The sequence below is a fragment of the Misgurnus anguillicaudatus genome, chromosome 25, assembly GCF_027580225.2.
Source record: "Misgurnus anguillicaudatus chromosome 25, ASM2758022v2, whole genome shotgun sequence".
Lineage (NCBI taxonomy): Eukaryota > Metazoa > Chordata > Actinopteri > Cypriniformes > Cobitidae > Misgurnus > Misgurnus anguillicaudatus.
Genome location: NC_073361.2, coordinates 13,453,342 through 13,479,263, shown reverse-complemented (window position 1 = coordinate 13,479,263; position 25,922 = coordinate 13,453,342). Strand labels below are relative to the sequence as shown.

At 37.9% G+C, this 25,922-nt stretch overlaps 1 protein-coding gene across 1 annotated transcript in view; it reads left to right on the top strand.

Annotated features, from left to right (window-relative positions):
* The window catches only part of tgfbr1b (transforming growth factor, beta receptor 1 b), a 73,719-nt gene that overhangs the window by 25,706 nt on the left and 22,091 nt on the right, over positions 1–25,922 (top strand). The window contains exons 2-5 of the mRNA XM_055181614.2: positions 3,042–3,287; positions 8,783–9,019; positions 15,139–15,369; positions 18,987–19,154. Of these exons, the coding sequence (XP_055037589.1) occupies positions 3,042–3,287; positions 8,783–9,019; positions 15,139–15,369; positions 18,987–19,154 (882 nt within the window). The remainder of the gene's footprint in view (positions 1–3,041; positions 3,288–8,782; positions 9,020–15,138; positions 15,370–18,986; positions 19,155–25,922) is intronic.

Below are 25,922 nucleotides of genomic sequence, written 5' to 3'. Positions count from 1 at the left end.
ATATTGAATATTGCAATGGTTTTTTAATATGAGGATTTTGTTGGCAATTTAACATTAGTGTTGGGCGATATGCCCCATTTTGAGATCGTCCTATCGTCAGCCTGCGAGATTGCCGATAAACGATAGTATCGGGGAGCGGGGCAGTAGTTTACTCATTTATTTGTTAATTTTTTACTCATTTATGACAAGTCACTTGATTGGTGGACAAAAAAGAAGCAAATAACAGGTGAAACTATGGTGGTAATATAATAAATATATATAATATAATAACCATCGCCAACTATCGTCATGAAAGCCTGCGGCGATATGTCTGACGATCGTCGATAAACAATACCATCGTCACAACCCTATTTAACGTTTTTTTTTACATCTTTGTTTCCCTTTAATGCCCAGAGTATAGTCTGATTTTTATGTATAGGCGTACCCTTTTGTACATGAAAAAATGGCCATAATTCACCCTTAAAGGGACACTCCACTTTTTTGAAAATATACTCATTTTCCAGCTCCCCTAAAGTTAAACATTTGATTTTTACCGTTTTGGAATCCATTCAGCTGATCTCCGGCTCTCCGGGTCCGCTCCCACTTTTAGCATAGCTTAGCACAATCCATTGAATCCATTGAAGTTTTAAATAGGAAAAATACCAAAATTCTTTGGTTATTTTTAGCGCGATGCTAACGGACTAATAAGATTCAATGAATTATGCTAAGCTATGCTAAAAGTGGTAGCGCCAGACTCGGAGATCAGCTGAATGGATTCCAAAACGGTAAAAATCTAAAATTCTCTAGGGGAGCTGGAAAATGAGCATATTTTCCAAAAAAAGTGGAGTGTCCCTTAAAAGTGCAAGTTACACTAAAAAAATTCGGTAGAAATTGCAGCTGGGTTGCCGGTAACTTACCGTAGATTTAAATTTATGTTTTTACTAGCAACATTTTGTTCAGAGTTAAATGAACATTAAACATTTGCAAGTCTTTGTCTTTATAGAGTAAAGCTAAAAAAACAGTATCAAGCAAAACATTCTGGGAAACAAAATCTGAAGCAAAAAACAGAAAAAGGTTGATGATGATTTCTGGTTCCCAGAATGCTTTGCGTGAGGCTGTTATTGTATAGTTTTATTCTGTAAAGATAAAGATTTGTTAATATTTAAAATTTATTTAACTTTGAACAAATTTTTGCCAGTAAATAACATAAATTTAAATCTACTGTAAATTACTGGCAACCCAGCTGCAATAACATTGTAATTTCTACGGAATTTTTTTTTACAGTGTATAGTTGTGCGTAAAGTCTATGCTGTAGGTTATCCGTAGGCTGTGCGTAGCCTGACGCGCACCTTGCCAAAATTTTAACAGCGCGGCCGTTCTATGCGGACCGCAAGCGCAGTGATTGGTCTGCTAGAACCCCTCCCATCAGGTAAAAACTGCATCGCATTTCTTCATAGGCCTTTCCGTTTGCGATGGTAAGAACAAAGATGGGCCAAGTTGAGGAGTGATTTAACTGAAATTGCCACAAAAGTCGGTGTCTATTTACCTCGATCACTGCTGGACGTCTCAAATCATACACAAGAAGCTGCTTCTTCTTCTTCGTTTGTGGGTTTACTGGCCAAGCAGCTGCTTTTTTCGCTGTTTCATTGCTACGTATTTCACCCATGGATACAGCCTACTAGCGGTCTGCATGTGTAATTGCATGAAGACACATTAGTATATATAAAAAACCGACACGTAGTCTACAGCGGCAAGCCTACACCGTAGACTTAAGCACAACTATAATGAGCCTTTAAGTGTCCCAAAACCTATCCTTGTCTCACAGGTATGAAACTGTAAAGACACGTTTATTGCAGTCGGTTTAAGCCTGTGCTGCCCACACATTTGTACTCTTTGTGACAGTTTTTTCATGACAGTGCTTTATTACTTGGTTTGTCCCCAGCCAATGTCTCATATGTCTCTTTCCACCCTACACTTGTTCCCTAACATTGACCTTGTCAGACAGCCTGAGTCAACCGGCTGATATTTGTGGCATCTCACGGCTGTGTAAGTGTAAACATGCTGCTCGTCTTCAGCATGCGGCACCATGACGCGCTGGCTCGAGTTCAAGTGAATTTTTTTTCTGTCTGACAGAATAGGACTGAAATATTTATCAGTAGCGCGAGTCACCTTGCTTGAACCTCGTCTATGCCGCATACAAATTACATGGCGCGTTTGCGTGTCTGTCACAGACAGCGGTGGAAATATTTGTGTGTTTAGAGTTACCTGTCTGCACCTCTTCTGTGTCATGTTGCTATGCCAGTATAAATAGCAGACTTATGAGAAAGTCCGAGCAAACAAGTTCAGCGAGTGCATAGTTTTTAAAGCTAAGCTTGCTTGTTCATAAAGACGGATACATGAAGCATCCGGTTCTGAAGAATTGTTTTTTTTTATACTTTGCCTATATTACTATTTGGATTGAATTGTTTATGTCACCATTATATTTAAACCTTTTATTAGGAGTGTAATATATATATATTTTTATTTTAAACTCTCCCAAGACTTTTAAACTGTACTAATTTTTTACATTTTGTTCATGATGCCTAAATCTATTTGTACACATCTGCTTTTTCGACAAATCGTCGCCTTGCCCCTTATCTTTGATTGAATATTGAATGAAATGACCAAATAGGTACAGATGGACAGCTGATATTGGATACCATCCATCATATGTTTGTAGATGAGCAAGACAGGCGGTCAGTATGGCGCAACCAAACTCAGACAGCACAAATGCTAATGCCAAGCTGTTGGCGCCAGGTTGTGTAATTTTCTTTTGCGAAATGACGCATTTCAAACAAAAAAACCCTGTCTTTTCAGGAAAGCTCAATTTAAAAGCTTACAGCAATCAGGGCCACTGTTTGATGTCTTTGTGAAATTTTCACTGTAATGATTTTGAAAAGAGATATTCTCAATGCCATAACTGACAAACATTTGTTTTATTTGGCAACCGTACTGTTTGTTTAGTTGGAAACGGTCTTCTTGTAATTCTGAAAGATTCATAGTATTTTTCTGACTCGTTTCAGCCTTACAATGCTACTGTCATCGGTGCCCGAACCACACCTGTGCCACAGACGGTCTGTGCTACGTGTCTATCACCAAATCGGGCAGCGTCACCACGCAACAGAGCTGGTGCATCAGCGAGACGGAGCTTATCCCACGCGACCGGCCCTTTGTCTGCGCGCCTTCCACAAAGGACGACACTGGGATTTTCCCAATGTGCTGTGACACAGACTGGTGCAACAAGAACCCAGACCTCACATTAATCCCAGGTAAGATGCCTTGCAGAATAGTGGGCCAAGCTTGTTAAAAAAAATATATATATTTTTTTCTCTGGTTAAAGGTAGACCAAGCCATTTTGAAGATGCTAGCGATAGCGATTTACTATCACATTTAAAATATGTACACTATACAATAAAAAAAAACATTGAGTACTACGTAATGAAAAACGTATGTTTATTATACACTTTAATTGACTATTGCTGCTATTACTTGACTATTAACAGAATTGAAGCCCTGCTGTAACTGTCATGCAAATATGAAAGTAAACTTTTATTTGGTTAAGATGGCGGAATACCCTGTGAAGTCGACTTCGCAGTCCACTTATGGTGGAATGGAACGCACCTTTGATTGATTTGAACGTGCACGAGGCACTCTAGGAAGAGCAAAAGTACGGCAGAGAAAGAGCATTCAGAACTCACAGTACCTGCATATGTAGTCAGTGAAGGCAAACGAGGCAAAAAAAGTAATAAACGAAGAAATCAAACGAGAGTAAATATCGCGTGGCTTTTCCTCGAGTCGACGATGCGGTAGCGGTATTGTCTCCGGAGTGTATTCCTCATCAGAGTCAACAATGCTTTCATCACGGAAACTCTTCCATGCAAAACACCGTTTATTTTATGAATCTTCCACGAAATTCACCTTCATCACAGTGTAACTGATGGTAATAAAAAAAACTTAGCTTTGTCTTATAAATATAACTAGCTCGTTTGTTACCGAATCAAGCAAAATATATTTTAAACTTTACCAGTATCGATATGCTAGCTTAATAGTGAGTACTTAAAACTATCTTATTTGTTTATATTCATAGTGATAAAGTTCGGTGTATTATTACATGTGATTGTGACATGATGTTACTACATGCACTGCGCTCTTTCCTCTCCGCTCGTCTGAGGTAAATGCTTCTCCCAGCAGAGCCGGTCGGCGTTGCGCGTTCATGTGTTTTGGGGGCGTGGCTTTAGAAGAAACCCAGAAGGGAGGGGGTGGAGTGAATGGAAAAATTAGCTGTGTTTAAAACAGTGGTGAGAGGTCTACAGACACTTGATTTTTATACTCTCTTTTTCAGAGTACTTACATTTTACTTATGTGTTCATATATAAAGACAGTTTAAACTAATTTGTAAAAAAGGTTTTTAGATAATTCCTGCCTATCCTGCCTTTTATTAAACTCACATTTTTTATGATCTTTAAATCATAGTCACTTACAGTAAGTTTAATGCAGATGCACATGCTATCTCTTAAAGTCTCTGTAAAGTCCATCTTGAAAATTGTTAATGAACACCTTATAAATGTTATTGCTGAAACACGCCAAAAAGACTGTAAACTATGTAGTACTGAATTGCAGAGTTAGATCGTTAAGCAGTTTTCACCATTTCGGAGTTTAGGATTATTTGGGTGGGGCTAAAACTGTGGCTCAATGATGCGCATGGCCCCAACCCTAACACAATTACAAGAATTCATAATTTTGTTACCTAAATTTTGTCATTTACTTGCCATTTTTCCAGCATTCAAATTCATTTGGGTAGTTAATAACACAATTTTTTCTGTGGTGAACACATTTAAGTGACTTTAACAACGGTGTAACTTTAACAAATGAATAAATATGTAGGCTTAAACTTAACACTTAAATGCAAACACATGCTCCGACACACAGTCTGACTATGAATACCTCCGAGACTTCTCTCTGTTATTAAGTTATTATCTGGATGGCGGAGCAAAAAACCTCAAGTTTCGCTAGTTAGTATTTCCACCATAAAGCTCCACCCATTAACCAGAGAATGTTTCCCAGAAACTGTTGGTGGAGGGTTTTAAAATCCTGCGTCATTTCTTTCACACTCAGACACCCTTGCATTCACATTTTACTTGGTTAGGCTTTTTTAAACGATTTTCTTTTCTAAAGGAATTTGATATAAAGACGTCTTGCCTTAGTCCTGAGCCACAGACTTCCATGTAAACAAAGGAAAGTCATTTGGAGCAGATGGTCCCACCCGTGTGCTGTTTGTTGCCTCAGCCTGTAGGGATCACCCTTTTTTCTCTGCCTCCCTGCTGTTTTGCATTATTTTCCTTTTTATTTAATTATTGTAGCTACACTTTTGTTTTATGAACATTATTAAAATCTATATATGAGGTGATTTATATTAGTGTAATGTTTTTGATATGGATGGCCTTACTAAAGTCTAGACGGTCGCCTGTGGCAGTATGTTTTGTCTTTAGCCCAAAAACTTATCTTAAATTCACTTTATTCAACATCATATCAAAATGATGTTCTTATATTGCACTGCATGTGTTTAGACCAACATAATCAGTAGTATTGTTTAAGTGATAATTATGATGATTCACTTTAAATGTTTTAGTTGGTGATAAACATACTCATTGTCTGTATTTTATTTTAAAGCCACTTAAACTATACTCATATGAAATGTTAGGCTTGCAAAATTGAGTCTGTCTCATATTTTCTTGAAAGCAGCCACTTACAGTCTGGTATTATTTTGTATAAATAGTGTTTTTTTTTTAACAATGGTCCATTGTGTCTTCTTACTCTATATGCAGGCTACATAGTTTCAGGTGATTCAAAGTTTTCATTGTCTCTAAATTTTCAAATTAACTTTTTTACTTTAAATTAACAAATAAACGTAAATTTCAACTTGTTTTTATAAGTTATATCAACTTATCACGAATCAAAACTTAAAATAATAGGTTGAATTGACTTGCAAACCCAAGTTGCTTTTTACACTGTACAAACTGAAGTAATATACTTTTATGGTCTGAGGTAACTTCTTTGTTTTGTTAGTGTAACAAATGGAGTTAGGTTGAGTCAATCCATCGTAAAAACATTTTTAATTTAAATTCCAACCAGTATATTGACACACGAAGCAATTTTTATGCAATGCATAAACATAAACATGTTCTGACACACATCTGTTGTATATGGGGTAACTTGCTGTTACTGTCCTAAAAACATCAGTCCAGTTCATAAAGGTTAATTGTGAGTCACGTACACAGACAGACTCAACAGGTCTACACAAGCATTTATTGTTTATAAACTGTCTGAAGCACATACAGTAAATGACATTAGCTTCCTGATAGCAATTACTTGGCTAGTGAATGAATGATGGATACATATGGTTTGCATTCTTGCAAGATGTTTGAACAACTAAACAGCTGCTATCTATTTTATTTAAATATTTTTATCTACAAATTACTATATAAATTTGTTATGCTTTCATAATTAAAAAAAACATTATATTAACTCTTTCCCCGCCATTGACAAGTTATCTCGTCAATTAAAAGAAAACATTTCCCTTTTCAACATGACAAGTTTCTACAGTAATCTGTAATTCCGCCAATTAAAAAACTGAAGCAGAAACAAATTAAATTAAATTTAAACTCTGTATTTGTTTTGATAATCACTCTGAATCTGGTCTCTAACAAAATTCCTTTAAAAAAATGCACTTTTTTCAGCTTTTTGCACTTTTTGAAGATATTTAGGAGGTTATATAAAAAGAACAAATGAAGATAGGATGAAATATTTGTTCACAGTTTTTTTTGTTTGAAAGCAGAAGGTCTGTTCTTTATTTGATATATTTATATATTTATAGAAGAAAAGTGAAACTTTTGTAAAAAAACAAAAAATGCTGGTGGACAACTTAAAAAAAGTCTGAGTTAAATTGAAAGCCCCTGTAAAATAGCTAATATACACACCTGTGACATCATTTAGATAAATAATTGTATATAATATAAGGAATGGGAAAATACATTTTTCCTTCATTTTTTGTAGACCTAATATTTATTTTAGCGAAAGTGAGAATTCATTTAGAGCCATTTGTTGACCGTCTAGTAGTTGATGTTGCAATTTTTAATCATCCACTTTAAAGCACTGCACTTTAGCACTCAAGGTGCTGCTTATATAACAAATTCCCAGCCGAACCTCAGACTGTCTGCTTTTAGTTATGCTCCTGCTATTAGGGGTAATTTCGTTTATTTGTAGGGATTGTGATAGTTTTGTGTAATTAAATGTTATGGTTATTTATGTATCATTTTTGTTTAGTATTTGGTGTGCCCTTTTTAATAATGGCTGTGCCCTTAAAGAAAAAGTAAATTCACTTTAATAAATTCAGTACAAGTGAATAATAATATACTAAACTGATGAGTACAGATCATATCTACTCAAATAGGAAAGACCCAAATCCCCAAGACTCTTTGACCTCGTTCTCACTGTCAGTCCAAATCCGATTTTTCTACATATCTGATTGGACTCAGATCTTATTTAGCTAGTATGAACGGATACTATAAAAACTAGATACTACCTATTAGTCGATTGCAAAAATAAACAATGTCACTAAAAGTTCATTACTATCTGCCTCACAATTATTATTATTATTTTTTGTAAAATCCAAATCGGTTATTTAACACGACTTTAAAAACATGCATTTATTAAATCTTTTTATTAAAGGATTATCAATTTTCTTAAAAAAAAAAAAAATCCAGATAATTTACTCACCACCATGTCATCCAAAATGTTGATGGCTTTCTTTGTTCAGTCGAGAAGAAATTATGTCTTTTGAGGAAAACATTCCGGGATTTTTCTCATTTTAATGGACTTTAATGGACCCCAACAGAGTTTTAATGCAGTTTAAAATTGCAGTTTCAAAGGGCTCTAAATGATCACAAATGAGCCATTAGTGTCTTATCTAGCGAAACGATTGTCGTTTAATAAAAATATGCACTTTAAAAACCACAACTTCTCGTCTTCCTCCAGTCGTGTGACGCGCCAGCGCGACCTCACGCAATACATCTTCACGTCAAGATGTCACGTATGACGTATCGAAACTATGCCCCAGTGTTTACAAGTCTGTAGAAAGAGGACCGTTCTGACCTTGTTGTCTGTCAAATGATACTAATTAATGTCTTTGTCTCAGTTTATTGATTAAAATGGTCCCCAGATGTGCGTTTCATATATGTAACACGTGACCTTTCCACGGCATTACGCAATAACGTTGTATATAAGTATAAGTGCATATTTTTTATTTTTCTTGCCAAAAATTACTCAGTTGTGATCGTTTAGAGTCCTTTGAAACTGCAATCTCAAACTGCACCAAAACCGTTAAGCGCTGGGGTCCACCAAAGTCCATCAAAACGAGAAAAATCCCGAAATGTCCTCCTCAAAAGACAAAATTTCTTCTCGACTGAACAAAGACAGAGATCAACAGTTTGGATGACATGGTGGTGAGTAAATTAAATGGATTTTTTAAGTAAGTGTTGCAATAGGTTATGCAAGTCAAAGCAGTGGTGCCTTCAAAGTGCCTTACAAACACATCGGTCCAGCAGTATGCAATTTATATTTTAATCGCACAACAATTGTTTTACCTCAATTATCTTGTTTTTGTAATTGTTTGAACCAAAATGAGATTTTTTTGCACAGCCCTACTTCTATATACAGTATATCTGTTTATGTTTTCAAACCATCCCTTTATTGTTTCCTCTCACAGTGCCAACACAGAAGCCACAGGCGTTGGGACCCGTAGCATTTGCGGCCCTGATTGCGGGCCCCGTGTGCGTGGTGTGCTTCATGATGGTTACCGTCTTTTACATCTGCCACAGCCGCTCGGTGATCCATCACCGCGTGCCTAATGAGGAAGATCCCTCGTTGGACCACCCCTTCATCACCGTGGGAGCCACGCTTAAAGACCTCATCTACGACATGACCACATCAGGCTCGGGCTCCGGTACGTCTCGTTTAGTTCATGTCACATCAAGTAATCCTTTTTGGCTAATGCCCGTTTCGGGTGTCAGATCCCGTCTCGTCTTTACACCCATATCTGATTCACTGGAAGCTTTTCTTGTTATTCTTGCTTTATTTATGCATTTATCACCCCGTATAATTACCTGTTTGTCTTTCTAAACACCTGTGTCCTTTTACGTGTGCATTCCACCCGGTTTGTTTACGTCTGCATGTCTGCTCGGCTCTTTGTTGTCTAGTTTGCGGATCTTTCTCTTTTTCAACCTCCCTTTGTGTGTGTGAGTGTGTGTGTTTGCTGAATCCGCACGACATCTCGGGCAGGTTTAAAGATGGGGTGCTGAGTGTAAAGTGGCGGTTATCTTATTGGAAAGTCTTTGGCTGTACAGTCTCCACAGCAGGGTGTAAAAAACATAGCAACGCTAGGGCTTTGTTCAGAAAGACAGTGAATGCTTTTTTTTGCTGTTTACGACAAATGAAATCTGGCATTTAAGAACCTGATCTAAATCAGATTTGCAGATGAAAACCAGTTCATGAGTAACAAAACTAAGTCTTTGATTTTATCAGATTTGACTGTTGAGTTATTCAAAGCATAATGCAATATTGCTGTGTCTGTTTACACTTTGCTGAATGTATATTGTGCCTCTTTGTCTTATGGTCTCTCATATGTTTTTTAAGTTCAGTACCGTATCAAGATATTATGATGAATGCTTACACTATTAATATAATATGTCTAAACAGACAGATCAGATTTCATGATTTTTAAATATCAGATTTGTGAGGAGTGTGAACAAAGCCTCGTTCGCGGTGCTTCCCAAGGTCTTATGAAGCCCATCACAACTAGAAAGAAGTCCAAACAAGCCCGTAGGCTTCGGTTAAGGTCACATACTTCCAGATATCTATGCTTGATTTGTACTGTTAAATGATCTTTCCTTTCTTACAAGCCAAGTAAAGAAAGCGTCTGTGGAGGTGGTTGAAACTGAACATGTTCAAGGACACGTTACAATTTTAATTAGAAATTAAATGAAATATTACCTCAAAAGAAGTCAGGCTTCCCACACTCCTCGCCAAATGTATTTTTATTTGAAGGCCAAGTGTGATTCCTTTACCATTTACTGAATTTGACATACAATCAGTAAGAATCCAACTACTAACATGGCCAAGACCAAAGAGCTGTCCAAAAACACTAGAGACAAAATTGTACACCTCCACAAGGCTGGAAAGAGCTACCAAGCAACTTGGTGAAAAATTGAAGCAATCATTAGAAAATGGAAGAAACTAAACATGACTGTCAATCTCCCTCGGACTGGGGCTCCATGCAAGATCTCACCTCGTGGGGTCTCAATGATCATAAGAAAGGTGAGAAATCAACCCAGAACTACACGGGAGGAGCTGGTCAATGACCTGAAAAGAGCTGGGACCACAATTTCCAAGGATACTGTTGGTAATACACTAAAACGTCATGGTTTGAAATCATGCATTGGCACGGAAGGTTCCCCTGCTTAAACCAGCACATGTCCAGGCCCGTCTTAAGTTTGCCAATGACCATTTGAATGATCCAGAGGAGTCATGGGAGAAAGTCATGAGACCAAAATAGAACTTTTTGGTCAGAATTCCACTAAATGTGTTTGGAGGAAGAAGAATGATGAGTACCATCCCTACTGTGAAGCATGGGGGTGGTAGCATCATGCTTTGGGGGTGTTTTTCTACACATGGGACAGGACGACTGCACTGTATTAAGGATAGGATGACCGGGGCCATGTATCGCAAGATTTTGGCAGAAGTGTGCCAGAAAAATCCATGTGCCATGAGTAAAAATCCAATCCAGTATTTTGTTCCAATCAACTGGTTTTCAGCAGGAGGTTACGTTAGTTGTATTCGCATATTAGTTGCCAAAAGTGTTATGAATCTATGATTTGTCCGTTTTCAAATCTTTCAAATCTTTCTCATATAGTATAACCCTGGCATCTGAAATAGTTTTTCTTTCAATAAAATGCTCTGCATGTTCAGCGATGTGAATATTGCAGGTGTGAATACTGCAGGTGTGCACAGATAGATATATTTTTCTGTAGAATAATGAAGGATTTGAAATAATTATGAAGGTCTGGTTCATAATAAAACCATGTATGAGCATTAAAAAAGAAAATGTCAATTTCGATTTCATCTTCACTATAAGCTAGGAAGGAATGAAGTATTATGATTTTAAATTGGAAAAAACATTTAACCTTCACCTAAGGCATTCAAACCACTTAAATGGTTTTAAACATCACAATAAAATAAAAGAGAACCTATTTTCTTTCAATTTCTGTTATCCTATTTTTTATTCACTTTGGTTGTCTGCCGTCTGTTAGACTTCCTTAGCCACACTGGATTCAGTCCTAAGGTCTGGGTTGAAGTTGTACCACTAACTCATCATACATTTCTGTCTGCGTCTGGATGTGACATAACCTCACCAGTGAATCACACTGTAGACGTCCTTTTTTTTCCACCATCTTCCTCTGTTGGTTTCGTCTGTACGCCTTATGTTCCACGGCACCGTTCGCTGTCTCTGAGTTTCTCTGCCTGTCTTTCTGACCTTGCTGTCCTTGTCATAGGCAAATTGAATCAGTGGTTTGAAGCATGTTTTGCTGAGAAGGTCAAACCCACACATTCTCCCACTCCCTTACTGTTTTCATTGTTTTTAGTCTGTTTTCATGTTCTGAGCATTAGACATCTGGTCGTTATATGAAGACGGTGAATGAAAACCATTCAATGTCTTTATTTAGCCAACCAAATGCATTTCATTTTTTCATTTCCTGTTTTTTTTTGTCTTAGTTTTTGTGTTTTGACAAACATGTCTTTTTAAGTTAGTGAATATGTGTTAATTTCAGCTTTTTTTACTTTAACAATAATATTTACTTAGCATGGTGTGTTTACAATGCAAGATACATATTGTAGCTAGCACTTTCACTATTTCGTGGTTATAGCTCAATAGTTTGTATTCTGATAAAAACGTTGTTATGTTTAGAGTTGCAACTAAGCGTGCCGCACAAGCCCTGAAAAGTGAAGCCGAAATGTCTCAATTACCCCCCCCCCCCCAGTTACCCCGCCTCCTCCATGTTATTTAATGGGACTTGAGACCAACTAAACAATTTAATTACACTTCAAATATATTTTTTCCAAAGCTGGTTTCTGTCATTTAGTGTAGTTTTTAGCACGCTGATGTAAATTCAAGTGTTTGTTTTTTAAAAATAAGTTTGTTTTTAGTTAGTTATTTAATGCTATAAAAACGGTGGTGTGACGCTACTACATTCATTGTTTAGTTACGCGAAACGCAGCGAGCTGAGGACATCTGCTGGTTTCCCGCTGTGTATATGCAAGAACAGCATATTTACATATTCAGTGACATGTAAACAATTGCAAAAAAGTTTTTATTACAAGAAATATCCAATATTAGGTAATGCCGCGCTCGTTGAGCGAATTAGCATGAAGTTATCATTATGATGTGGTCACTAATATATTTATCGTTATAATTATCATTATAATGTCCCTTAAAGGTTTTATACACTGATGTCGTGTTATTTGAGCTGTTTCTGGATAAAGGCAGACTGCTGACAGCGAGTCGTGTTGGCAGAGTTCACATAAAACTTCCTAATGTCAAGTTTAAACGAATTTGTGCTTAAGGTGCATGACTAAAACACACGCGCACTTCAGTTAGTGTGGTATAAATGCGATTAAAGCGTTTACATGGACGGATACTTTTGGTTTCAACGAGTAAAAACCTGACCGAGTGGGACTCTTGTCCGGTTCCTAACGCGGTCAGATTCTCTTTTCCTACTCTCTTCCGAACGAGCTTTCTTAACTATTAAATTGTTTAGCATCACGTCTCAAATTCGCGCGTGCAGTTGTTGTTATAGGCTTGATCGACTTCATGCAGCGCTGCAAGAACCTACAGCCGGATGACGTCAAAGTGCCGTCTCGGATCATTCTCGTGGTACTTTGACGTCATCCGGCAGTCGGTTCTTGCAGCGCCACACGAAGTCGAACAAGCCTAACGTGTGTGACGTCGTTGCCGTAAAGCAAGTCGTGTTTCTCGCGAGATTTGTCAGGGGCGGTTCTCTGAAGCTTTCATTGGTGGTTTTGCTAGGGGCGTCCTCCCTGAGCTTCAACAGGAGGATGATTCGCCTTACTATGACTTTGTTTACCACTGAAATAACTTTGAAGCTGTTATATTAAGGTAAAATAACTTCATAGTGTGTCTTTAAAGAGGTTGTTGCCATCCTTGTTTGTTAAACAAGTCAGAAATTTGAAGGGTTTGATGCCAGTATTAGCTTGGGTCCATTCATTCAAACACACCATCTATTCTGAATAATTTAGCCCCTTCAAAGTGGTCTTGTCCTCTATAAGATTTTTGTACGGATCGGTAAGATTTTAGTGACATAGTCACATTTGGTTTAACATAGATTGGCTGATTCTGACCCATCCGCTGTCTCCATGGCTTCTCACCGTCCCCATACAAAACACGCTCCATTTAGCTCCTAATGACCCGCCCTTCTATTTTTGAAGTGATACCAGTACTCTGAGCCCATCCCTGAAGGCTTTAGTATAAAATAACTCCCTGTAATGTTGATAGAGAACTTAAACCTCTAGATTTGACACTGAGGTTAACTGCTTTTGATTTGTTACTCATCAACACACTCACATTTACACACGCATTCCTTTCCATCTCATGCTTCATATTTCACTAAAAATAAACCCCCATGTGAAATATCTTGTGAAACTCTATTTTCATTCATGCAAAATACATTACAGCTCCTCTTAATATTTTCTTGACCCCATCAGTGTCTGATCCCACCCACTAGTTTGTTATAAATCAGTATATTGTGAATACTGATTCAACCACAAACAAGGGATCCTTTAAACATTTATATTTGGGACATGATTACTACGTTATTCGTTAAAACATAGCTGGCGTTTATCAACAACATCGCTGTATAATGTATAGCACGTAGAGCCACATAATCTGCTGGGAATCTCTAAATAAGCTTCAAATTATCACTTCTGATGTTATGGCTAATTTGTGAAATTGTTACTTTATATACTTGGTTCTTGGGGGAGAATAGCTGATCTAAGCTAAGTCTTATTTAAGTCTAGTGAGTATCTTAACGCAGGTGTTCGCTGCTGAATCTATTTCCCCACGGTAAAGCAATTTTCGATTTCATCTCCATTTTAGAGGTAAGCTTGCAGTCTGAATTGAATGTGACATAGAGAAAGACTCATAAATAGAGATCTCACTTTGCTCATGTGTGGTCTGAGTTAATGTATTAATTTTGCTGTTGTGCACAACCAGCGCATTGGTTTCTTCGAGCTGGTTCTTTTTAATTCATCGGTTGAAGCGATTCATGGTCTTAATCAATAGCATCTGGTCTAAATTATGGTCTGAGTCGATTTGGATCAAATTCGCCTGCTTGCTCAGTCAATCATTAAACCAAGTCATTATATTTGATAGTCTGAGAACTGTTACCGTGTTGTGTGCAATGTTGGAAATACTAATTTGTTACCGACTGCTTAAACTTATGGTTTATTTTATGATGATATAGAACAGATTTGTTGCAATAAATCACTGTTTCAAAGTATTGCAACTGTGTACCTCACGATGCTGTTTATGTTTTCATACTCAAAACATCTGAAATGTACATTTTCACCAAAATATCTTTCAGTATCTGGAGAAAAGAAGATTGATCATAATTAAGTGCCAGCCATTAAGTGCGCTAGATGAATACAAACTCAATTATTTCTTTTCAGCCAAAAAGCAAGATTATAAATGTGCAAAGCACAGATGTCCACTGCAGATAAAACAACCTATCAGATAAAAAATATCTTGATGTATTTAATTAATGTTGCCAGCCCCCTGCTGATTCACCTAAAAAACACACAAAGTAGTTGTATTGCTTAATTTGTAGCAAGTTTTTGGGCCAGTTGGGAGGGTTGATGCACAAAATGCTTTGTAGTGCTCGGCGAGTGCCAAAGACTTTAAGAGACAAGTTTAAAACAGAAAAGTGATTTTTTTATACAAGCGTCATGCTCTTTCATTTTCTTCTTTTTAATAATTTGTCTTATCTTTTCTAGGTTTGCCTCTCCTTGTGCAGAGGACCATAGCAAGAACCATTATCCTACAGGAGAGCATCGGCAAGGGCCGCTTTGGAGAGGTGTGGCGGGGGAAGTGGAGAGGAGAGGAGGTGGCAGTCAAGATCTTCTCCTCCAGAGAGGAACGGTCCTGGTTTCGGGAGGCGGAGATCTACCAGACCGTGATGCTCCGCCATGAGAATATTTTGGGCTTCATCGCCGCTGACAACAAAGGTTAGCAGCACTGATGCATGCTGGGATTTGTTATTCGGCTCACCTTGTTTATGCCTTATTTTAATGTGGTCACCACATCTGGATAGAGAATTACACATTGGTTAGATAATAATCTAATCAATAATCTAATTTATAAGTAAATTTACAAAAATACTAAAGTAGATTTTAGACCTGGGTCGGTTTCGCGGACAGGGTTTATTCTAGTCCCAGATAAACATATCAGTGCCATTGATTTGTCTCAAGACAAAAACTACTTGAATGGCCTAATATAACTAAGTCCCAGTCCTGGATTAATCTAAACCTTGTCCAGGAAATGGACTCCCTAGTGTTTGCGTATGCATACTGTTTAACTTTATAAGTAAGATTAGCTCAGATCAATACTGTTAAGGGGGTCGCACACCGGACGCGCAGCTCAGCGCCGCACAACGCCGCGTCGAGTCGCGTCTAGGACAACTCGGAGGCATCGTACACCGGAAGTGCACATTAAATAGCATGATCTTATTCAGATAGCGTCTACTTCAAAATGCAAAATATACGTTAGCAGCCAATGTTAATCGTTAATGATTTGGGACAAATATGATGTTATTTAATTTTAAACTATGTGAGTGACGCTCTGTGGCGCGTCAGGGATTTGAGCAACTTCCTGTCGTCCCCGGTGTGCGTATACTCATAGAAAACAATGTGTTCGATTTTTTTTTAGAACGGCACGGCGCTTCCGGTGTGCAACCCCCTTTATTGTTTTAAGGGATGTACATGATGACAGCTAATAGATATTTTGCTATGGCTGCTATATAAATCTATAGCTTGTTTTAAAATACAATTTTTATAATAAAACTTTTTTCCAACTTACACTCTTAGAACAGATGTGTTAAAAACCACAGATTAGTGTTGATTCTGGGACAACACACTAAACACTTTGTCACTTTTTAAACTTTCATGTTTAAGTGCTATAATTGGGTCCCCACCCATCTCTGTGTTATCATTAAAACAACACATTTTGTGTTACTTTTAACATAACTTGTGTTTAATTTTACATAAAATGACACAAGGGGCCCTATCTTGCACCCAGCGCAATTGACTTTGTCAGTGACGCATGTATCATTTCGTATTTTGCACCGGCGCACAGCGGGTTTTTCCCTCCACAGACGCACATCGGCAAACTAGGGAATGAACTTGCGCTCCCTGGGCGGATCAGCGCAAAAAAGGAGGCGTGTTCCGGCGCAAACCATCTCTTATGCTATTTTGCAGTTTCAAAAAACAATTGCGCTACTAACCAAAAAACTAGTCTAAAGTCAGTGGCGCGTTGCGCGTGGTTCATTATGCTATTTTAAGGGCGCATGCTTGAACATAATGTATAGCGTGCACAATGCGCATTGCTTATCTAATCTACACAGATGCAACAGTTATTTTTGCAAATCATAAATTGTTACAATAAAAAATATAAGATAAGGGAAATCATTAAATCATAAATTGTTACAATAAAAAATATTAATACATGAGATAATGGAAATCATTGTGGTGAGCATTGTGGTGATAGTTTTTATTTATTTTGTGTGGCAGCGTTAAACAATTATCATGCAAATAACGATTAAAATATTTTCATAAGTTTGTTGTGTGGCTGTATTACGTTTATTTTATAATAATTAAAAAGTTTTCATAAGAAACCTTCATGTATGTGAACTTGATTTGTAAGTGTACTTTGGGGTTTGACCTTGCTTGCGTTTCTTGTGTCCGATTTCAAAGCCCCCAAACCCTTTCAGCGGTGAGGGTGGACGCAGCGATGTCCTCCTGTGTGCCCGGCGTGCCAGATTTATGCCGGCAAGCTTGGGATCCCCCCGTCTCCTGACATCATTGTAGTGCTTGGCGCAGCTGATGAGACAATTGCGGCTATTTCCTCTCACGCCTGTTTAACCGACGCTGATTTGGGCGGGTTTCTCCCATTCCCATACAAAACAACTTCTCTGTCTTTGACTGCTCTTACAAGAACGTCTGTCTCCTCGGCTGAGGAGACCCACGTTCTTGTAAGAGCAGTCAAAGACAGAGAAGTTGTTTTGTATGGGGATGGGAGAAACCCGCTCAAATCAGCGTCTGTTAAACAGGCGTGAGAGGAAATAGCAGCAATTGTCTCATCAGCTGCGCCAAGCACTACAATGATGTCAGGAGACGGGGGGATCCCAAGCTTGCCAGCATAAATCGGGCACGCCGGGCACACATGAGGACATCGCTGCGTCCACCCTCACCGCTGAAAGGGTTCGGGGGCTTTGAAATCGGACACAAGAAATGCAAGCAAGGTCCAACCCCAAAGTATACTTACAAATCAAGTTCACATACATGAAGGTTTCTTATGAAAACATTTTAATTATTATTTAGATAAAATAAACGTAATACAGCCACACAACAAACTTATGAAAATATTTTTATCGTTATTTGCATGATAATTGTTTAACACTGCCACACAAAATAAATAAAAACTATCACCACAATGCTCACCACAATGATTTCCCTTATCTCATGTGTTAATATTTTTATTGTAACAATTTATGATTTGCAAAAATAACTGTTGCATCTGTGTAGATTAGATAAGCAATGCGCGTTGTGCACGCTATACATTATGGTCAAGCATGCGCCCTTAAAATAGCATAATGAACCACGCGCAACGCGCCACTGACTTTAGACTAGTTTTTTTTGGTTAGTAGCGCAATTGTTTTTTGAAACTGCAAAATAGCATAAGACATGGTTTGCGCCGGAGCACGCCTCCTTTTTTGCGCTGAACCGCCCAGACGTGCGTCTGTGAAGGGAAAAACCCGCTGTGCGCCAGTGCAAAATACGAAATGATACATGCGTCACTGACAAAGTCAATTGCGCTGGGTGCAAGATAGGGCCCAATGTGTTAAAAGCTTAACACAAAAAGATGTGTAAAATATTAACACATCCTTTCTAAGAGTTTACATGCTTGTACATATTATAAGATGCTTACCTGTTTATTACTTGAAATTATATGAAATGTGACATACAAAGAAAGAGTACTGGTTTCTTTAAAGGGGACATATCATGAAAATCTGACCAGTGCTTCTTTCATCCTAGGATATGTGAAAAAGATCAACCCAGTAACTTAGTTTTGGTGAACCACTCTCTCCAAGCATGTGAAAAAATAGGTCATTGAAATTTGGCTCCCCTTGTGATGTCAGAAGGGGATAAAACCGCCCCTTAATCTGCACTATCCAACCACGGCACTGCGATTTAGTGCAGAGATCAGCTCATTTGCTTTTAAAAGAACACATTTTTGCTCACACCTACAAAGTGGCAATTTTAACATGCTATGATCAATTATATATATGATATTTTGAGCTAAAACTTCACATAGACACTCTGGGGACACCAGAGAATTATTTCACATCTTAAAAAAGCCTTATGAAATGTCCCCTTTAATAACTTTTTAAGGTTAAGCAACATTCTGGGATTTTTTTGCAGAGCAGATGACGCGTGACGGTCATGTTTGCATTTGTGTTTATATTGAACAGTTGATAAAGTCTGCACAGCTGATGTGAGATCTTACCAGCCATCTGGAGGTCTCTTTGCTGTTTGCTATCTGATCTGTGGTTTCTTTGCTCTTTCAGACAATGGGACATGGACCCAGCTGTGGTTGGTTTCAGACTACCACGAGCACGGCTCACTATTCGACTACCTGAATCGGTATACGGTGACCGTGGAGGGCATGATCAAGCTGTCTCTGTCAACTGCCAGCGGCCTGGCTCACTTACACATGGAGATTGTGGGAACACAAGGTACTTATCTGCTCACATATAGTACAGGAAACAGTTTGCATAATAGTTGCGATCACACCTGTGGTGGATGAAATGAGTGTCCATTTTATGCCAGTAATGTTCAAGTTCAAGTTAGGCTTTATTGTCATTTCTATATCTACAGGCATACAGGAATGAAATGTTGCACCTCACAGGGCGACGGTGTTACACATTTAACATATTGCACTTTACACGTTACATCTTATGTCTACCTTTGATCATTTTCAGGGAGAATTTTGGTATCATTATTGTTAGTGTTAAATCACTAATAAAGAAGTACCAAAAAGTAGCAGCATCTTTCAGATGTATGTAAGTTATTTATACAGACTTTAGTACTGTACATTATTTTTATACCTTTATACACATTTGCAATATTTCTGATTTCAATATATCTTGTGGCAATTTACAGTGCATACATTTTATCAGTATGTGTGATTCCTGGGTATTGAATTTAATACCTTTGCACTGCTACTACTATGATCTACGTGTTGAACTACAGAAACATGTTAAATGTTTTAAATTTCAAAAAATAAATTAATTGAAATAATACAAATGGATACGTTTTTATGGGGCATACAGTTAAAAAGTTGTGTTTTGTTTTTAATAGTACTATTAAAGGGGGGTTGCATGATCTCTGAAAGCCAATGTTGACATTTGAAGTCACCAAACAAACATGCCCCTACCCCAATAGAATCTGGACCCTCCTTTGATAGACCCCCCCACAGATACACAACCCAGGCAACGATGTCGGTTAGTACAGTGGTTCCCAAACTTTTTCAGCGTGCGGTCCCCCTTGTGTACGGTGCATTCCTTGGTGGCCCCCCAAAGAAAATTTGTGACAAAAAACTGTTCTAAAACTCAACATTTTAATAAAAAAACATACAATTATACAAAAAAGTAGTGCTTATGGTTAGTATGCTATTTTTTTTTAGGTTTAATTACACAGAATTCATGATAAATTAATGTATTTCATAAAATGTCATAAAACTGGGGCCCCCCTGGCACCATCTTGCGGCCCCCAGTTTGAAAACCACTGGGTTAGTAGACACGTAGTCGACACGACTACCTCTTCCAAAGTGTTTCTCAAAAATCGTGCACCCCGCCTTTAAAGGTGCAGTGTGTAAATTTTAGCGCCATATAGTGGTGAAGTTATGAATTGCAACCAACGGGTTAGTCCACTGCTCACCCCTCGCTTTTGAAACACATAGAAAAGCTACGGTAGCCGCCACTGGACAAACATGTCATCATCGGAGATAACTTGGTAGGGAACCCGCAGTGTATGTAGATAAAAAGGTCTCGTTCTAAGTTAATAAACACATAACGGTTTATTATGTAAGGTCTTTATACACCACTGATAATATAGTTTTGTATATTATTTTGCATTTCTGTCAAGAGATCCTTCTAAAAATTACACACTGCACCTTTAAGTTTCACCTTGAAACTATTGCCCTACTATGGTACCATCTTAAAACGAATTGGATTTGTACCATAAACATTATAAAACTCCTAATATTTTATTTTAAAGCCTTGAATTTAAGCATGTCATAAGATTGACACATCCATCACCTGAGTAGGGCATTAATAAAGCATCTTTTGGCTGATTGTTGGTTTCCTGGGAGGCATCAACCTGCTTGTGTGTAGGATGCTGTCACAACATGAGGCATAGCAGATGTTAATTCGTTTGCTCATTTATAGTGAGCTGCTAATTCATCTTCAGACAGGCTGTGCTGATTTTCTACATTTTATGCCAGATCAATTCTTCATATTTAAGGCCCTCCTTATTAACGCACCATTTTGTTTTTAGGGTTAAAATAGTAGTTTGAATTACTGTTTATAAATCCAAGTCTAAAGTCTAAGTGCTTACAATATGAAATGGTATTTTGTAAATAATTATGTCATCAGCGGAAGTGTTTGTTGTCGTGGCAAGCTTCATTTAACGCCACAGCAACTTTATTACATTCGTATAATTGAGACATAATGCCCCATTACGCGTGGGGAGAGTGTCTCAATGAAGCCTTTTTAGGATCAATTTAAAGGGATAGTTCACCCAAAAATGAAAATTATGTCTTTATTTACTCGTTCTTCTGTTGAACACAAAATAAATTTTTTTGATAAATGATGGTAAGCACACAGTTGATATTCACAGTTGGTATTTGTTTTTCCTACTATTAAAGGAATATTCCATTTTCTTAAAAGAAAAATCCAGATAATTTACTCACCACCATGTCATCCAAAATGTTGATGTCTTTCTTTGTTCAGTCGAGAAGAAATTATGTTTTTTGAGGAAAACATTGCAGGATTATTCTCATTTTAATGGACTTTAATAGAACCCAACATTTAATACTTAACACGTAACAGTTTTTTTCAACGGAGTTTCAAAGGACTATAAACCATCCCAAACGAGGCATAAGGGTCTTATCTAGCGAAACGATTGTCATTTTTGACAAGAAAAATAAAAAATATCCACTATTAAACCGCAACTTTTCGTCTAGGTCCGGTCCAGCGTGACCTAACGTAAATGCATAGTGACGAAGGGAGGTCACGTGTTACATATATAAAATGCAAATTTGCGGACCATTTTAAACAATAAACTGACACAAAGACATTAATTAGTATCAGTTGACATACAACAACGTAGGAACGGTGCTCTTTCAACACACTTGTAAACACTGGGGCGGAGTTTCGCGTTCGTCCTCTGTGACCTCTTGACGTGATGACGTATTGCGCCGGGTCACGCTAGCGCATGACGACCGGATCTAAACGAGAAGTTGTGGTTTAAAAGTGGATATTTGTTATTTTTATTGTCAAAAATGACAATCGTTTCGCTAGATAAGACCCTTATGCCTCGTTTGGGATCGTTTATAGTCCTTTGAAACTCTGTTGAAAAAAACTGTTAAGTGTTGAGTTAAGTATTAAATGTTGGGTTCTATTAAAGTCCATTAAAATGAGAAAAATTCTGCAATGTTTTCCTCAAAAAACATAATTTCTCCTCGACTGAACAAAGAAAGACATCAACATTTTGGATGACGTGGTGATGAGCAAATTATCTGGATTTTTCTTTTAAGAAAATTGAATATTCCTTTAAGTGTTGCTTTGGCTTAGTGCTACAAGTTTTTGTTGAGATGAGGTGTGTGCGTAAGTACTTTTTTATGGGATCAGGCATATTTTTTTGTAACAAAAGTGTATGCATGTTTGCATGGGATTATGCATGATTGAGCTGCTTAATTTAAAAACACTTTGTACTGACATATCTTAACATATATCAGTGCCATTGTTTTGTCTCAAGATGCACACCAGTATTATTTTTTGTAAGGTGTGTTTGGAAAAACCTAAATGTTCTAAAATAACTAAGGCCTAGTCCTGGATTAATCTAAACCCTGTCATAGAAAACCGCCCCATAAAGGAATAAGCAACCACCTACCCAAAACCACCCAAGCAGCCACCTAAAAATCACCTTAAAGCCACCCAAGACACTTTCTTAAACACTTGGCAACGTTCAAGAACTGCTTAGGGACACCTTGGCACCCAACAGCAATTCAGTTGTAGCTACAGTTTGTCTGTGCTTTTTACACTGCTGTTAATCGCTTTATTTATTTTTTATTCTTTATGTGATGTAAAACTTTTGCTTTTATATATTTTTTTATTAATGGCCATTTCCATGTAAGGCATGTCTGGTTAGATATGACGTTTGTTATTTATCATATTAATTCAAGGTTCCCACGGGTCCTTGAAATCCTTAAAAGTTTGTGAATCTGGGGGGGATTCAAGGCCCTGGGAAGTTTTGAAAATGTACATACATAGATACAGGTCATTGAAAGTGCTTGACGTTTTCTGTGTAGCGTAGGATAAAATTTTAGACTTTTTAAGCACACATGCTAAACTGTTCGCTTTAAATGCTTATATCCTCTGTATGCAAATGTTGATTCATACCAAAATGCTTTTTTGCATAGTTGTGTTTGACACATGAAAACATCTCTGGTTACGTATGTAACACTTGTTCTCTGAGAAGGGAACGAGACGCTGCGTCTCCCTTGCCATACTTCCTGCGTCCCTGTAACGCCGTCTTTGGGAATATTTCAGATAGCGATATACTTCCTGGCTCTCGTGTCACCCTGTTTTTGTTGTTAAGCCTCACCATTGGTTGAATTTGATATACACATTCAGAGGCACTTAACCCTGGAGGCGTCCCCAAAGTGTCACCGCAGTGACGCAGTGCGAGTTCCCTCAAAAGGGAACTGTAACAATGTATCTTAAAAGGTAACACGATGTAACCTGCTCTCACTTGAATTGTGTCCCCACATTTAGTCCTTGAATTTGAGGGTATTGGACCTGGAAAGGTCCTTGAATTTAAAGTTAACTAAGGTGTGGGAACCCTGTTAATTGACTGAATGTGCGATAGTCAAAAAAATGTATACTGTTTTATTAAATTGGACAATATAGTTTGCAATAATATATGCTATATATTTAACATTTTTCCTCTTACACGTAAAGCTGCTTTGAAACAATGCAACATTGTTCAAAAGCGCTATAGAAATACGTTTGACTTGACACAGCAATTCAATAGCGCCCACCTGAAACATAGCTTTTGCACAGGCAGGCGTTTTTGTCACAAAACCTGAAAATCAAGGCGGGTTATGTCAGGACGATCGCATTATGCTTTGATACGGCAGTCAGGATTTTCTTTGCAATCTACACGACTCTAATCTTTGTGTATTTCTAGGCAGCGGAGGGTAGCATGATAGTGTTCCTGTCAAATGGTTTCGCTTATTTCCCTTATGAACTTGAAGGTTGGGAGCAGCAAGATGCAGCAGATACATGCTGAGGCAGCATTAAACCATCAGCGACTTTGAGCTGCGAATAATGAAACCATTTATTTAACTCGTGGGGTACTGTAAAATGCTTCCCCAGGGAGCACAGTGCTTGTCTGTTGATGTGCATTCAAGATACGGTGTACAGTACGAACACTAGCCATGACTGTGTGCGCATTATTGTGTGTGTTTGACTGTGAGCTGTTAATACATGGTACAGAATTGCATTGGATATGGCCACAAAGCCATGAAATTGTAAAAGCAAAACTCTACAACTGAAAATAATGTAGTATATTTTTAAAAAATACCATGGTACATTTTATTTATATAGGGGCGGTTTCCCGGACTGGGTTTAGGTTAATCCAGGACTAGGCCTTATTAATATTAGGTCATTTAAGAAGTTTCTACAACCAAACCTTACAAAAAAACACTACAGTTTACAGATTATGAAATTTGGCTGACGGTTAATTGCCTGATAAATTGTGACGATTATGGCGATTTCCTGTTTTAGGGCTTGACGATTAATTGTCTTATTTTATTCTCATACATTTTTTTCTTTGTTTATAAAATAATTTTTACACATTGTTATGATTATTTAAATTAAATCTTTTTGCAAGGTTTACCTGGCAGAAAATATTGATACACATAACACATATTTAAAAGGAATCCGATACTGTTTTGTTTGTACAGGGGCTGCAGCTCCCCCTTGTGTTTTTTAGAGAGATGTGCAATCATTGCGGTGATCTAAAATCATCACGATGAGGTCAACCGATGAGACGATTATTTAATCATTGTGACAGCCCTAGTGTGTGCATTATTTTTTTAATAATTCAACGGCTCAATTACTCCTTACACATTAAATGCATGATAGTATAGACATTGTACATGTATCAAAAATGGTATGTGTCAAAATACCATTTAAAAATACCATGGTTGTATATTTTGGTCATATCTTTGAAGGATCGTAGTGGCATATTGTGCTCATTTATCTGTGTCATTGTCACTGATCTCCGTACAATTTTCCATGTCCGTACCACGGACTTGTGTTTCTGTGTCCGTTTCACATATTGAGATCAATTGTTTTTCCTATTTTCTTACCATTTTTCCGTGGGTTTTGCGGTTAGAACGACTTTTTGTAACATCCTAACCCAAACCCAACTCTAACCTTAACGTCAGGCGGCAATTGTTTAAAAATCCGGAAAAAATATTATAAACCAATAGTTAAAGACACACTATGCAGTTATTTTACCTTAATCTAACAGCTTCAAAGTTATTTCGGTGGTAAACAAAGCCATAGTAAGGCGAATCATCCTCCTGTTGAAGCTCGGGGAGGACACCGCTACCAAAACCAGCAATGCAAGCTTGTGAGAACCGCCCCTGACAAATCTCGCGAGAATCACGACTTGCTTTACGGCAACGACGTCACACACGTTAGGCTTGTTCGACTTCGTGTGGCGCTGCAAGAACCGACCGCCGGATGACGTCAAAGTACCGTGAGAATGATCCGAGACGGCACTTTGACGTCATCCGGCTGTCGGTTCTTGCAGCGCTGCATGAAGTCAATCAAGCCTATAACAACAACTGCAGGCGCGAATTTGAGACGTGAGGCTAAACGATTTAAAAGTTAAGAAAGCGCGTTTGGAAGTGAGTAGGAAAAGGAAAAGAGAATCTGACCACGTTAGGAACCGAACAAGAGTCCCACTCGGTCAGGTTTTTACTCGTTGGCGTGAGCTAAAAGACAGCACTGGAGGGATGCTGATCTGGCGATCTTGTTGATTGGACTAGTAAGTAAATCTCTTATTTGTAAACTTGTTTGCGGTCTATGTTGTATCTTGTTGCGCTTGCTTGTAGTATGTCATTCGATTATCATGACAACAGTTGTCAATATCTCACATAATTATCAGGACATAAATAAGCCTAGAGGTTGTAAATAGTGTAAACA